General features: G+C 35.9%; 1 protein-coding gene across 3 annotated transcripts in view; it reads right to left on the bottom strand.

Moving 5' to 3' along the window:
- LOC150077559 (uncharacterized) overlaps positions 1 to 16293 on the bottom strand; it is a 536301-nt gene that overhangs the window by 492879 nt on the left and 27129 nt on the right. For all 3 annotated transcript variants that reach the window (XM_090386199.1, XM_090386201.1, XM_090386200.1), the window contains exons 2-3: positions 12554 to 12730; positions 844 to 961 (exon numbers count right to left, since the gene is read on the bottom strand). In XM_090386199.1, the coding sequence (XP_090242325.1) occupies positions 844 to 961; positions 12554 to 12724 (289 nt within the window). In that variant the 5' untranslated portion in view covers positions 12725 to 12730. The remainder of the gene's footprint in view (positions 1 to 843; positions 962 to 12553; positions 12731 to 16293) is intronic.

Below are 16293 nucleotides of genomic sequence, written 5' to 3'. Positions count from 1 at the left end.
TTGTAACAACCTCACAGTACCTAATCAGAATGGTGAGGCATGGTCTGCCTTTAACAAATCCATGTTTTGTTTTACTTATAGCAATCACAGCATGGATTTGTTAAAGGGAAATTGGAAATGTTTCGTGTCATCAATGTAATAACACTTCCTGTAATTCTTGCAATGTGGCTGCCTGCAAACTGTATATATATAATTGTTATCTTCTAAGCAGCTATTACTTCACTGTTTCACAACCACCAAATCACTGCTGCCATGATACAGATACAGCCACAACAGCTTTTCAGACTTTTGATCTGTTTTCTAATGCCCACTCAGGGCAAGCTTATTCATCAGATTAGTCCATGTGAGGCTGTATATGATAACACCTATTAAAGTTGACATTACATTACATTACTTTTGGACTTCTTTATGCTTAAGTGTTCATGCTCTGTAAACCCTACTAGATTACCATCCCAGGATATAACAGTTAGCATTTTGCTACATTAGAGGAATTTATAATTATCCAATAAATTTAACCATACGGTCATAAGAAGAAAATAATTTAATCAAAACATAAATTTCCCAATGAATAACAATCAACTCAAATGACGTTGTTTAAATGAAAAAGGAAAGTAGCAAACAACTACTAGGTATTTAAAATTTTTATAATAAATCCTTGAAATTCTTATAAAAAAAGAAATATTCTAAAACAGATATATCCTGTAAGCATACCAAGAATGAAACTGAAATGCTATTCCTGGTTCAATTTTTTTAGTATATAATGTCTTTAGAAGTTCTATTTAAATTTGCAGCAAAATATTTGCTGTAATACATTATTAACTTTTATGCAAATTGTAAGTTTACCATTTTTACTAATATCCAGTTCTTCCAAATTAATAAGTGAGGCAATTGCTGGAGGTAAAGACTGGATCTCATTATCACTTAAATTCAGCTTCCGGAGTCCATGGCAGTGAAATAAAGCCTACAGCATTGAGATAATAATAATAATCAAATTAAGACAATATTTTAATACATAAACAATCATGCAAATAAAATAAAACATGGAAGTGAAATAGCTTGCTGCTATGATTCCCCCTTTCTTTATTTCTTTCTTTCTTTATTTCACTGCCCAAACTGCCATGATAATCCATGGCAGAAAAATAAAGGCTACCTTGCAGAGAGAGTAATATACAGCATAAAATTCTAGCAAAACTGAACACTAGTTTTCTTACAGTATTAAAAATCTTCAAGTAAAAAAAAAAAAAAAAAAATACTAAATAACAAAAATCACAGGTCTACTGATGTAGAATTAATTTAAAGACAAAACTCCTGTCAAAGATAAAGGGAAAAGAGTTTTCATGAGTGATTACAATGGACATATACATTTCATTTTTCAAAATCTTTTCAGTGGGACCAATTGTTAAAAAATTCAAATACTGGAGGTGTTCGTGGAGGTAATACTAGCAGCTAAGCTAATGTACCAACTAACAGGTATTCTTCATGATTTAGGCTGCAATGGGATGAATGGAATGCATAAAAATAAACAGGTAATCGAAGCATTTGGGGCAAGTGCATTGAGATTATGTGTGAAAATCTCTCTTCTATTCACAAAAGTGTAATCACCATTGTGAATAGAGAGAGGGAGGGAGGGAGAAAGGGGTGGGAATAGAAAGAGCTACAGATCTGCAAGTTTGATTTCTGCTAGGAAAAATAATAGAGCCATTGTATTTGTATTGTATCTTGTAGAGGACAGCTCCTAAACAAACATTAGAAACTGCAATAGAAGATAGAATGTTGCCATAGTTCTCTTTGATGACACAAAGTTCTGAAAAATGTTCTAAGTGTATAAATTGTAATGTTTGTGTAGTGTGAATATTGTTATTTGAAAGTGTTGTTTCTGCTGGCTACTTTGCTTGAAATAACACTTTCAGCACATTGGTTTTATTTATTTTATTTTTTATTTTTTTTGTCCAACGACTACATCCTGCATCTATAGGAGGCAGGGAAAAACCTATAGATGCCAGCAATCGCATATCATTGGGACCCAATCAGCAGTAGCAGCACAAACAATAAACTGACAACTGTCAAAAACAAATTTAGACAAAGTGTTAATCATTCATTCACAAAGGAACTAATGCAAGATTCCTAAAGATTTAGCAATCCCATCATCAGGATCCAACCTGATGAAAGAAATTCCATCCCAAAGAAGAGGAGGGAGAAAATAAACATAAATAAATAAAAATATATAAAATATAAACAAAATAAAAATAAAAGACAGGGAAGGGAAAGAACATCCCATACCAGCCAGAACCCAATTTTGCTGCAGCAGCAAATCCTGCCTCCTAAGTGAAGCCAGCAATCCTGTTCCAAACAGCCTGCAAAAGAAAAAGTAGATAAGTACAAGTGTGTGTGGACAAAGAATTAAGCTCATAGGAACAGATAAGTTTTTTGAAATTTTGGAAGACTAAGCACCTGCAAGGTGATCTGATTGAAGTGTTTAAGGCTTTGAATGGATTGAGCAAGCTCAATGCTGATGGGATTCTTCCTCTTGCTCTGACTACACACATGGGGGGGGCACAAATTCAAATTGAGAAAGGACAGTTGCAGAATAGATGTGTGGAAATTTGCCTTTAGCCAGTGGGTGGTTGACTGCTGGAACAAACTTCCATCTTTTGTTGTGAAAGCTACTACTTCTTCTAGTCACATAACTCTCTGAGGAGCTGTTGTGGGCACCAACGGCATCGATCGTGTGCTATACGAGCAGCATCGCAAAGTGTCACGCCCAGAAGTTCATTGATCCCATCCTTCCACCTTGACAGCTTTAATAAATTCAAGGAAGAACTAGACAAACTAAAATGGGAAGAGTTTTCTTTTTCTTTTTTTTTTTTTTTTGGCTGATTCTGTATGAGCTTGTTTTCTTGCATCAGTTGCCACTTGAGGCCATCTTATGCCAAAACATATTCTTCCAAATGCACAACCTTAAGGTCATTATCAAGAGTCGGCCATTGAAACTAGGAGAAAATTTTGGGCTAATGTAAAAAAGTGGGGTTTACAGAGGATCAGTATTGGGACCACTGTTGTTTTTGATTTTTAAATGATAGTGATGATGGAACAGAGGGCATGATGTCAAAATCAGCAATGTAGTTAATGATCAATACCAAACTGAGCTTCTTCAAAATGACTTGGATAGACTTCAGAGATGAGAAAATTGGCAGCTGATTTAATGCAGCAAAATGTAAGGACTTACACTTGGGGGAAACAACAACCCCAAAATAACTTATACACTTGGTGTAGTCAAACTAAGACATTGGAGGAAGAAAGGTAATGAAAGTTACAATATAGCCAGTAATGAAGTTCTCCAAGTGGAATGGGGGGGTCCATGGTGTCCTTTCGATGATTTATTGAACATTTGCTTGTAAAGATAGGGAGATCAAAATCTCACTGTATAAGACAATTGGAATACTGTATTTAAGCAAAGAGACTGCACCTTAAAAAATGCAAAAAACAGGATTTTCCAAAGGCAGTTCTCCTATCACAGGAGAAATGTCACAAGAGATGCCTCTGTGCATGTCAGGTCCAGAGACAACGAAGGAAGTAAGTGGTCATTTAGAAATTTGTTGAACAAATTTCAGTGCTTGAAGAAAAAAGTTTACTGCTCTGGAAACAATTAAATCAGGGGACTGATTTAATTCTTTCCAGAGGTATCACCACAAGCAGGATGTGCTGTTCCCATGGAGGCAATTATCTTGGTGACTATACATCAGTGGAGAGTGGAATATTTTCTGTAATAATGAGGTGTAATAGGACCAGGGAATATGATATGCTGGGGTCGGTGATACTGTAGAATTGCAGTAGAAAAATTATCATCTTTTAAGGGCACAAAACATTATTATACATGTTGGTATTAATGACATATAGGCACAGGCATATGTATAGGCATTCTAAGGTATTACCTAACAAGTATGAGATGATGCAAAAAAAAAAAAAAAATCATCACTAGTTAGGACTGAATTTGAAAGCTTCTGGAATTTTTCCAAGGCATGATAGGAAGTTTATGATAACAGCCTTGGCAATCAATTTGAACCTAGAATGATTGTTAGTTTGGAAGAATGCAAAGACTAATAACATAATGACAGCCATAAGCAAGAGTAGAAATGATTCTTGCACTGCTTCTATTATAACGTGAAGTAGCATAACTAAGGGGTGGGGGGGGAGAGAGATTATAAGGCCTAAAGACAGCCTAAATGAGACTAGCAAGTACATGTAAGAATTGCTAAAAACAAAAATAGACAAATTTATTTGCTTATATGCTAAAGCTAGTAGTATAGTAAATAAATTTGATCAGTTAAGTATTGATTAAGTCAGGAAATGCTGATATTATAGGTAAACAGAAAACTGCTGTTACTCAGATAATGAGGATGCAGAATTTGAAGATGGCAATTATAATGTGGAAATAATTCCAGATTAATGTACCAACTTGGTACTACACTCAGGGTAGTGGAGAATTAAAGAGACCTGGGGGTAATTGTGCAGTCAGATATGAAGTTATCTGAGCAATGTAAACAGGATGCCAGGCCAGCTTATGGGGTTTTGTCAATGATATACAATAATTTTTCTTTCCAGGATAAGCAGGTGATTATCCCATTGTACAAGGCACTGGCTAGGCTGCATCTTGAGTACAACATACAGGTCTGGAGGTCTCATTTTAGGAAAGATGCAGATCTGTTAGAATAGGTGCAGAGAATGGTAACAAGATTGGTGAAAGGAAAGAAAGGGTGGTCTTACCAAGAACGACTTCAGTTCTGCAAAATGCATCTGAAGATTAGGCACCTGAGAGGTGATTTGAAGCTTAATGCTGATGGCATTCTTCCTCTTGCTCAGACTACACACAAGGAGGTATAAATTCAAATTGAGGGAAGGATAGTTTCAGGACAGATGTGCAGAAGTTTACCTACAACCAGCGAGGGGTTGATTATTGGAACACACCTCTATCTGTCTATAAGGGGTGGTTGAGGGGGAGAAGACAGAGAGTAGTAATCAATGGACACTGCTCATCGTGGACTAATGTTATTAGTGGAGTCCCTCAGGGTTCAGTATTGGGTCCTTTATTGTTTTCTGTATTTATAAATGATATTGATGATGGTATATCAAGCTTAATGTCCAGTTTGCAGACGATACGAAGGTTGGCAGGGTTGTCAAGGACACTACTGACAGTATGCTGCTGCAACAGGATCTGGAAAGGTTGAGCAGATGGGCTGAGAGGTGGCAAATGAAGTTTAATATTGACAAATGTAAAGTACTACATATGGGAAACAGCAACCCCAGAGCAACGTATCAACTCTGTGGTACTACACTGACAGTGGTAGAGAATGAAAGGGACCTGGGGGTGGTTGTGCAGGCAGATATGAAGTTCTCTGAGCAGTGCAGATGGGCTGCAAGAGTAGCTCATGGTGTATTGTCAATGATATATAGGAATTTTTCTAGCAGGGATAAGGAGGTGATTATTCCCTTGTATAAGGCAATGGTCAGGCCACACCTAAAGTACTGTATACAGGCCTGGAGACCTCATTTCAAGAAGGATGTAGATCTGCTGGAACGGGTGCAGAGAATGGCAATCAGATTGGTGAAGGGAACAAAAGGGTGCTCTTACCCTAGAAAGGCTTCACTTCTACAAATTAGCATTAGCATTAGTAGAGGCATATGATGCAAGAAAGCAAGCTTATTCAGCATCAGCCAAAAAAAAAAAAAAAAAAAAAAACCCCACTCCCATTTCACCCCTCCGTTCGTTCGAAATACCTGTCCAGTTGAGCTTTAAATTTGTTTAGGCTATCAACTTCAACAACAAATGATGGAAGTCGGTTCCACCAACCAACCACCCGCTGGCCAAAGGCAAATTTCCGCACATCTATCCGACATCCGTCCTTCCTCAATTTGAATTTATGCCCTCTGAGGTGATTATTCTGAGAAAGATGAAGAATCCCATTGGCATTTAGCATGCTCAAACCATTCAAAGCCTTATACACCTCTATCAGATCACCTCGCCGGTGCCTAGTCTCCAGACTCTGCAATTTGCAAAACTTAAGCCTTTCTTCGTAAGAGCAACCCTTTGTTCCATTCACTAATCTTGTTGCCCTTCTCTGTACCCGTTCCAGCAGCTCTACATCCTTCTTGAAATGAGGCCTCCAGACCTGTATACAGTACTCAAGATGTGGCCTAACCATTGCCTTATACAAGGGAATAATCACCTCCTTATCCCTGCTAGAAAAATTCCTGTATATCATTGACAAGACACCATGAGCTACTCTTGCAGCTCGTCTGCACTGCTCAGAGAACTTCATATCTGCCTGCACAATCACCCCCAGGTCCTTTTCATTCTCCACCACTGTCAGTATAGTACCGCAGAGTTGATACGTTGCTCTGGGGTTACTGTTTCCCATATGTAGTACTTTACATTTGTCAATGTTAAACTTCATTTGCCACCTCTCAGCCCATCTGTTCAACCTTTCCAGATCCTGTTGCAACAGCATAGCGTCAGTAGTGTCCTTAACGACCCTGCCAACCTTTGTATCATCTGCAAACTTGGACATTAAACTTGATATACCATCATCAATATCATTCATAAACACCGAAAACAACAACGGACCCAACACTGAACATCTGATGACTAGGCACCTGCAGGGAGATCTCATTGAGGAGTTTAAGGCCTTGAATGGATTGAGTAAGCTAAATCAGCGGTTTCCAACCTACTGAGATTTAGGGACCCCTTCAAAAACCAAAACAAGTTTGCGGACCTCTTCAAAAAAAGTTTGTGGGCCCTTACATGTGTGTGTGTGCGCGCGCACGTGCATGTGAGCGTGCGTGAACACTGGATTTTCTGAAAAGTTTTATGTGTGAAGCAACTCAACTTTAGTCTTATTATTTTTAAACAGATATATAATAATAACTTTATTTATCATCAATTTGCTATACATTGAATCAATAATTTGGAATGTTTATACAATTATATATACTAATCGTATCAAAAATAAGTAATGTTCTATAACGAAATTTGTTGTGATTCTATCAGTATATTTTTTAAGAAAATAAACACATATTACTTGATACTTTCTGAACGTTTCTCAAAACCTCTGGCACTGGTCTACAGACCCCAGTTTGGGAAATGCTGAGCTAAATGTTGATGGCATTCTTCCTCTTTCTGAGACTACACACACAAGGAGGCATAAATTCAAGTTGACGAAGCATGGTTGCAGTTTAGATGTGTAGAAGTTTGCCTTCAACCAGTGGGTGGTTGATTGTTGGAACAGGCTACAATCGGTTGTTAAGTGAGTGGTTTGAATAAATTCAAAGAACTAGGCAAATTCGTGGAAGGTACAGATGGGTGAAGCGTGTAGTTTTTTTTTTTTTGGTTTGGCTGATGCTATATAAGCTCGCTTTCTTGCATCATTTGCCACTACTACTACTACTACATTTCTTACAGAATATGTTCCCTGTTCCCTTCGCAATTAGGTAACATCAATTAAGGCCAACTCATGCTAAACCAAAGCATTCTGAATTGGTTGATCTATTCTGAGGCCAGATGTGAAAGAATATTTTCCAAAACAGGCTGAGACTTGAGTTACCGAGGAGTTTCAGACTGAATTTGCTCTCGGGTATCAAGTCACTTCTTCAGACACTCAATCATGTCTAACAGTATGCAGCTGTGAATTCAACTCATTACATTGGTATTAGCCATATAATGCAAGGAAGCCACAGGCTTTTGCTGCACCACTGACAGAAAACAAAGAAAGAAAAGAAAAAAGAAAAATAATAATAAAATTAAATTTTAAAAATAACCAATAATAGCAAACAAACTGCATGCCTGACATCTATAAAGAAATAATTATCGATCGGCTTTATTTATGGTTGTACTCAATGCAACAAGTACAACCATAAATAAAGGCAATAACGCACAGGAACATCATCAGTTCCAAATCTTCCTATCACAACACATCATTTGGCATGTGTTACACTTAACTTTTCTAGGTATATTCACATCTCTTTTACATAAGCTTTAAAAGTATAAAATATCCAATTATATAAATTCTAGCCACAGTTAATTACTTTATATATAATACAAACATAAAAATACACACTTCAGACACACAAAGTGGCCAATTAATTAGGTACACAAGCAAGTGCCACAAGAATGCTGGACCATTTTCATTCGAATGCTTCCCAAACTTTCTGAAAAATGGGTAGTTTCAGATCTCTACTCCAAAAAGCTCATTTCTTTCTGATTACATATGTTCTCACAACTGGATTGAGAGCTGATGATTGGTTTGCAGTCATTGGCAATGACTGCAAACTAAATTTCCTTTCCATTTATCTGGACCAGTTTCTGTACAATTCTGGCCATGAGACATGACACATCTTATTGGAAGAATCCACTTGCATATGGATACACAGCAGCCATGAAAGCATGCACCTAATAAAACCTGGTAAAAATTTCCAGATAACTTGTGGCATTCCATCCAAATGTTGCTCCACTGGTATCAAGAGGCCCAATATGCAACATGAAAACACTACTCACAAGTATTACACACCAGCCTACATTGTTTGCAGGCTGGTGGAGTAATGGTGTGGAAGGATGGAAACATGACTCATATTGTTTTTGCCATATTCTGGTCCTCCCAACAGTGTTAAATAGCCGGAACCAGGATCCGTGAGACCATGCAACAATGTTTAGTGTTTGTGTTCCTGAGCTCATTGTAACCACAGCATATTATTTTTTGCTGGCAGAAGTCAAACCCAGTTGTCATCGCTGAAATACCTCATCTGTGACAAGGTATGGAGAGTTCTACATTCTGAAATACAGGGGGTCCCTGGTATCCGAGTCCCCGCAGTTACAAGGATTTGAATATTAAAGAATTAAAGCTTTTTCCCTTGAGAAAATTGACCAGGTACTTTTTTTTTTTTTTTTGTGAGAACGATCTTCTTCCTGATCAAGCAACAAATGTTAAGCATGAAGTTAAAAGATATAACTAAATGCGACAACATAATTTTATCAAAAAAAACACGAACAACTCTGGATTCACTCTTTATTCATACAATTTAAAAACAGTCTAACTTCGATAAACTTTACTTAACCTTACATTGTGTAGCATATTATAATAAAAAATGTCTAATAAATAATTTTTTCATTTTTCAGTTCCTTCATCCATTTTTACTATGTAAACATTACTATATAATATCAGTAGATACACCATATCTACTCATCCTTCACAACGAATTGCCCAGGTATTGCACTACCTCAAATAAGAAACGCTTCACTTGCGATACCAGAGTACCTGCCCACCTACCAATGAAAAGCCAACTAGTTTTGAAACGGTGTCGTCTGGGTGTGGTGCCCACCGAGAATAAGTAACGATAGTCTTCTCTTTTAGTGATGTGTTACTTATTTGAGGTAGTGGGCAACTCGTGAAGGATGAGCACAATATGAGATACAGATGAAATTATGCTTTTTACACTACTATCATAGTTTTTCTTTAAGAGTTGTCTATGGTGTATCTACACCAATATTATACAGATTCTTACTCTTAAGATATTATGCCTTTCGCCTTTAGTTTCATTTAAATAATAAATATTACGAAAATTGGTCCCCGTTTTAAGCGAATTCATTTTAAGTGGAATTTTCTGGAACCAATTATCCTTGGATAACGAGAATCCCCTGTATCTCTTTGGTTATCAATGTTGTTCTGGGTTATCTGACTGCAGTCTCCACTGGTCTCAAACATCAATGAGTTGTTTATGACCATAGATTGTCATTAGGTGGATGTTATTTGGTTATTGCACCAATCTCAATTCACTCAAGATGCAGTTTTATGTGAAAACCCAGTAAGGATGCTGTTTCTCAGTTACTCTCTGTATGTGTGTGTGTGTGTGTGTGTGTGTGTGTGTGTGTGTGTGTGTGTGTGTGTGTGTGTGTGTGTGTGTGTGTGTGTGTGTGTGTCACTACTATATGCTATATTTAGTCATTTAAATCTTCCATCTTACCCATTCTTGCACTCATACAGCATCCCTACATATCTGCTCACTTGCTTTATATCACATAGTATGAATACAATGCTGTTACCAAAGGAATGCTCCAATATATAAAAAAAGGTGGTTGCACACCTAATAGTCACCACTCAGTATACCCACAGATATAAATTACAGTGTTTAGTAAACTAAGCAAAGTTCTATAAAGGAATTCCTACAACTTCATATGGTGTAGGAATTCCTTAATAACTTAAGCTGAAAATATGTAAAATATCTAAACTGATTCGAAACTAAACTAAATTTAATTAAAACTATATTCCTCAAATTTAGTTTTAATTTCAATATTATGAATAGCACATAAGGTAAAATTAAAACAAATATTGAAAGTTACCATACTTTCCAGACCATAAAATGCACCTAGGTTTTAGCAGAAGAATTTTGGGAAAACAATATTTTATTGCATATATTTGAAGTACAAATTCACAAATAAATAAATAATCTTTATTGCATTCTACTGTATATATAAAGTGTTTATAATTGATAACAATACATACACGAGTAGTTACTAAACAAAATTTAGTATAGAACTAAGCCTTTATTCATTATACAGCCCTGTTTCTGCATTCTTTGGAATAATGTGTACAAAAAACTCCTTGTCTTTTACCCATTTTGTTGCAGCTACAGCTTTAAAACAAACTAAACCAACACATAACATAGAAATAAGAGCTACTGAAGAGATAAAATCTCTCCCCCTCCAGTAGTAACCGATTTTTAAAAGGGATTACTCATTGTCTAAGATCAAACAAGCAACGAAATGCATCACGACACCTAGGAGTTATCCATAAGCTACCTGCCACCAAATGTTTTTGCTAGCTATATAAGGGAGGACCAATCAATAAGGCTGATCAAATAATTACCAATTATTCGGAATGACTGTGCTGCTGATTGTTACATATGTAACTTATCATATGTAAGGGATAGTAGTCAGTGTCCAATCTGTAACAAGGTATGGCAAAGCTGTATGATAATTCCCTGTCGTCCTTTCCAGAAAAGGATGTTTCTAGAAGGAAATAGATTTTTTTTCACAGAAATAAAGGACTTGTTTTAGTGAGACATGAAAATCATTGGATATGCCAAACAATAACAGTATACTTGGGGGTGATCAAACTTTTCCTGCATAGTGCCACATATTACATTGGAAATGCATTGTGTTATCTAGAGGCATATCCACAGGCTGCCAGCATTAATACCTCTCCCCCACCCACTACTGATCTATGCCTGGTGCCACCAGACATTTTTGTGAACTATGTAAAGGAATTATATAGTAAGCACTTGTAATAAAAAAATTAAAAGTATTTTACGTTTATAAAATAAAAGTAATATATGCTAACAAATAAATCTTTGCCTTTTACAGAATCAATGTCATGAGGAGTTCAGTAATGCCTCTACTTGCCTGTGTGAAATTAATGCAAAAAAGAAGGAAATATGAACCACAGGTTCCCGTTGTGTTAAAACCTAGGTCATAATTTGTGGCAATAAAAGTGATATTTAAACTGTATATTAACTATTATTTTTTTTTTCTTTTTTAAATATTGGAAGGTGTGCCACTAACGACAGTTTAATGCATCATGGGTTGATCACTCCTGCAATGTAGTGTTATCTAAAATCAAAAAAAAAAAAATCACTACATGCACCTTGCATACCTAGGACCTTAGGGCATTGCGAATTTTAGGCAACATTTTCCAAGAAAAAAGGACCACAGCAGGCCTATAGCCTGCTATGCATTTTCCAGGGCAGTGTCATCCCTTGAAAATGCAGAATTCCTATCAATCAAACCTAATAAGTATTTTTTTTTTTCTCCAGCCACACGAGTTGTTTAAACCTGCATGACAAGATAAATATTGATTTTAGTAAGCATAATATCTGTTTGACTTAATCAAACTAGTTAAACAGCCCTATAAAGTAGATATAAATATATTATAATAGTTTTCTTTTTCCCTGTGTCAACATATTCCTTATTTATAAAATAATTTCACTTTATGAATAAAAGAAACAATCTGATACATTTCAATAATGATATTGAATATTTTCATTCACAGAATGAACTTTTTAGATGGAAAATGCTTATAGATATGTAAAAAAATAGATTAAGCCATTTAGCTCAAACAAACTTCTTACGATAACATCTCAAAATTTTATTCAAATCTAGACTTATTGTTTTATAATGTACACACTAAAATAAAACTTGTGGATTTATTGAAATGTCATCAAGAAACAACTGTTCAATTTTCTAATTTCAGAAAACTAAATTTCTTAAATTTCAAAAATAACAGTATCATTATTATAAGGAAGTGACTGCTAAGCAAATCAGAAGTAATAAGCAAAATTAGGTTAAACTACTGAATAATAATAAATATAATTAATAATTTCAATATTAAAAACATTTTGTAAATAAATTTAGTGAATTATTAATTTGGCAGTGAACAGTGCAAACCACTTGGGTTTAAACAGTGTAAACCACAAGACTTCATGCAATAAAAAATTTAAATTTACTTACCCTTGGGAGATCTTTGATCTGGTTAGCATCCAAATACAATTCTTCCAGTGTTCTCTCAAAACTGAACACTTCAGTGGGTACATCGTCCAAATTAGAATGGCTGTAGTCCAAAACACGGATATCATCACTCTCGGGACGGAGGCAGGGACAATGGCGCAACACTGGGCCCATTCCACCCTGAAATCATTTCACAGCCTCTGTAACTTACATAATTATGTTATAGCTTCTGTGACTGACAATGGCCAAACAGTCAGCAAGCATGTACATCACAAGTGGTTACAGACCTGCTCCATTTAAAATCTAAGGGGGCTACACTAAGGCATGAACTAAACTTCTTATGTCGTATAACAACTTCAACAGGATCCTTTTAAATAAAGTTTCACTGTTAATCTCAGCACATTAAAAAATACTTTCATTATATTCAAAAAACTTCACAACTTGTTTCAGAGGATTTAGTACCATATGAATCACAAAAAACTTTTTTTTTTTTTTTTGTAGAATTATTACTAGTATTGGTAGTGACAAAATAATGTAAAGGAGTAAGCTTATACAACAATAGCAAAAAAAAATTCACCCACTTCTTTTTTTCTTTCCTTCTCATCATCTATTCAAACTGCCTTCAAATTTACACAAATCATCAAAAACTTCCACAAGACTAGTTGGAAGTTTATTCCAATCAGCTACTCTTTTGAAGAGATATGCAGAAATTTGCCTTCTGTGTGAGGGAAAATCTTTGCACATCTATCCATTTTTCAATTTAAATTTATGTTTCCTTGTAAGTGTTGTCTGAACTAGTATCACAATTTAGATTACTCAGCACTTTTAAAGTCTTTGGCACTTCAAATAAGTCTGCATATTTCACAATTTACAAGAGCTCAGACTTTTTTTTTTTTTTAGCATTAGCATTAGTAGAGGCATATGATGCAAGAAAGCAAGCTTATGCAGCATCAGCCAAAAAAAAAAAAAAAACCCCTTCAACTTCACCCCTCCATTCATTCGAAATACCTGTCCAGCTGAGCCTTAAATTTATTTTGGCTATCACTTCCACAATAAAGAAATGGAAGTTTGTTCCACCAACCAACTACCCGCTTGCTAAAGGCAAATTTCCGCACATCTATCGTACATCTGTCTTTCGCCAATTTGAATTTATGCCCTCTCAGGTGATTTTTCTGAGCAAGAGGCAGTATCCCATCAGCATTGAGCATGCTCAAACCATTCAAGGCTTTGTACACCTCTATCAGATCACCTCGCTGGTGCCTAGTCTCCAGACACTGTAATTTGCAAAACTTAAGCCTCTCTTCATAAGAGCAACCCTTCGTTCCGTTCACTAACCTTGTTGCCCTTCTCTGTACTCGTTCCAGCAACTCTACATCCTTCTTGAAATGAGGCCTCCAGACCTGTATACAGTACTCAAGGTGCGGCCCTGACCATTGCCTTATACAAGGGAATAATCGCCTCCCTTATCCCTGCTAGAAAAATTCCTGTATATCAATGATAAGACACCATGAGCTACTCTTGCAGCCCGTCTGCACTGCTCAGAGAACTTCATATCTGCCTGCACAATTACCCCCAGGTCCTTTTCATTCTCTACCACTGTCAGTGTAGTACCACAGAGTTGATACGTTGCTCTGGGGTTGCTGTTTCCTATATGTAGTACTTTACATTTGTCAATGTTAAACTTCATTTGCCACCTCTCAGCCCATTTGCTCAACCTTTCCAGATCCTGTTGCAGCAGCATAGCGTCAGTAGCGTCCTTAACAACCCTGCCACCTTTGTATCGTCTGCAAACTTGGACATTAAGCCTGATATACCATCATCAATATTATTTATAAATACTAGTAGTAAATTACTGTAGACTCGGCGACAATGACAATTTATTCTCACTAGATGTTACCTCATTATATACGAATGTAAACGTTGAATACACATTATATATATTTTATGGGATATGTTAAATAAAAACTCGACACCGATTAATTATACGTAGCTACCTATTAAGGAAATTTTTCACTTAATTAAACTGTTAGTTGAGGCTAACTACATCACCTTTCGAGACAAGGTGTACAAACAAATTTTTGGATTACCAATGGGTTTGAGCCTGAGTGGCTTAATGTCAGAGATCTATCTCTCAACGATTGAGCAGATACATTTGACACCTTTTCGTCCCCGTATCACATACTATGGGAGGTATTTAGACGATGTTCTAGTTATTACCGATAGTAGTACTATCCAAGACATTTTACATTCGTTTAATAATATTCATTCTAGACTCAAATTTACATTGGAAAGGGAAGATATGGATACAAAGTCATTAAACTTTCTAAATTTCACGCTTACCCGGGACTCGAACAAAATACAATTTAGCATCTATCGTAAACCCACAAACACCGGTATGCTTCTACATTATAATAGCTATCACCCGTTCACCTACAAAAGATCGATTATCTTTAATCAATTTCTAAATGCCTATAAATATTCAACGACGGATTCTGCTTTGGACTCAGAAATACAAATATTAACTAGCAGATTCTTAAACAGGGGTTATCCCATTAACACAATAAATCGAATTAGGGTACAAGCTAAGGATAGGATACAAAATACTACACCAATCAACAATAGTAATATCAAAAAATACTTTATTTCTGTCCCATATGTTGAACAGTGGCACAAACAGCTTAACCGATTCTTTAAAGATACCGAATTTAAAATTATAGCTAGGCCTATACGGAAGTTACACACTATACTGAACAATCGCTCGGTTCTTTCCGCGTTCGCAACTCAAATTAATGATCTGGTATACAACATTTCTTGCGGTGATTGCGACTCGTCTTACCATGGTTCGATGCGGTTTTCTCTCAATATTCGTGTAAATCAACACGAAGCCTCAGTTCATGCTTCTCGTTCAGCAGCGTCAGAATTAGCCTTTCATGCCATTAATGAAAAACATACTTTTTTATTTAACGAGGCCAAAATACTTAACGTTCAACGTAATTATACGCGACTATTAATTGCAGAAACCGTTGAAATTAAATTACACGAGAATTCTGTTAATGTTCGGCGGCCATATTTGATCTCCGATGCGTGGACCTTTACGCGCATGCGCGAAGACATATAATCACTATTTAAGTTGCAGGTTTAGCCTGATTCGGTAATTTTCGTTCCTGTGATCACGACAGTTGGTCGAAAAGCATTGTCAGCTTCAGGAAGGAAAATCGTTTTGAATATTTTCGTTAGATTCTTTTAATTGCGTTAATTTGAATTTTAATTGTTTTAAATTGATTTTGAATTGTGTTAAATTGATTATTTAATTATTTATATTTTACTTTAATGTACCGGTAAGTTGTCGATTTTTTCGTTTTTTCCGTTTTAATTTCTGGAGGGTATCATACGGAAGTGTTCTACGTACTACATTGAGGTAAACTCCTCTTATTAATTTACTAATATTATTATCAACGTAGAACATATTGAGTATTACAGCTCTGATTCATACTATCTATTTATAAATACAGAAAGCAACAATGAACCCAACACTTTTTTATGAATACTCTTTCATTCTCTTCAATTAACATCACTGCCTTTCACTGCACCCTTTCCAACAGATCTATGTTCTTCATCAAATGAAATTTCAAAACCTGCATACAGTATTCAGAAGCCACCTAACCAGTGTTAATACAAAGGAATGATCACCTCTTTGCCAATGCTGTCAATATTTCCATATAGTAGTAGCATGTGATGCAAGA

Source organism: Mastigoproctus giganteus, chromosome 12 (assembly GCF_048544385.1).
Source record: "Mastigoproctus giganteus isolate SK-2022 chromosome 12, ASM4854438v1, whole genome shotgun sequence".
Taxonomy (NCBI): Eukaryota; Metazoa; Arthropoda; class Arachnida; order Uropygi; family Thelyphonidae; genus Mastigoproctus; species Mastigoproctus giganteus.
The sequence above is the reverse complement of the archived record's forward strand: the minus strand, read 5'-3'. Positions and strand labels throughout refer to the sequence as shown.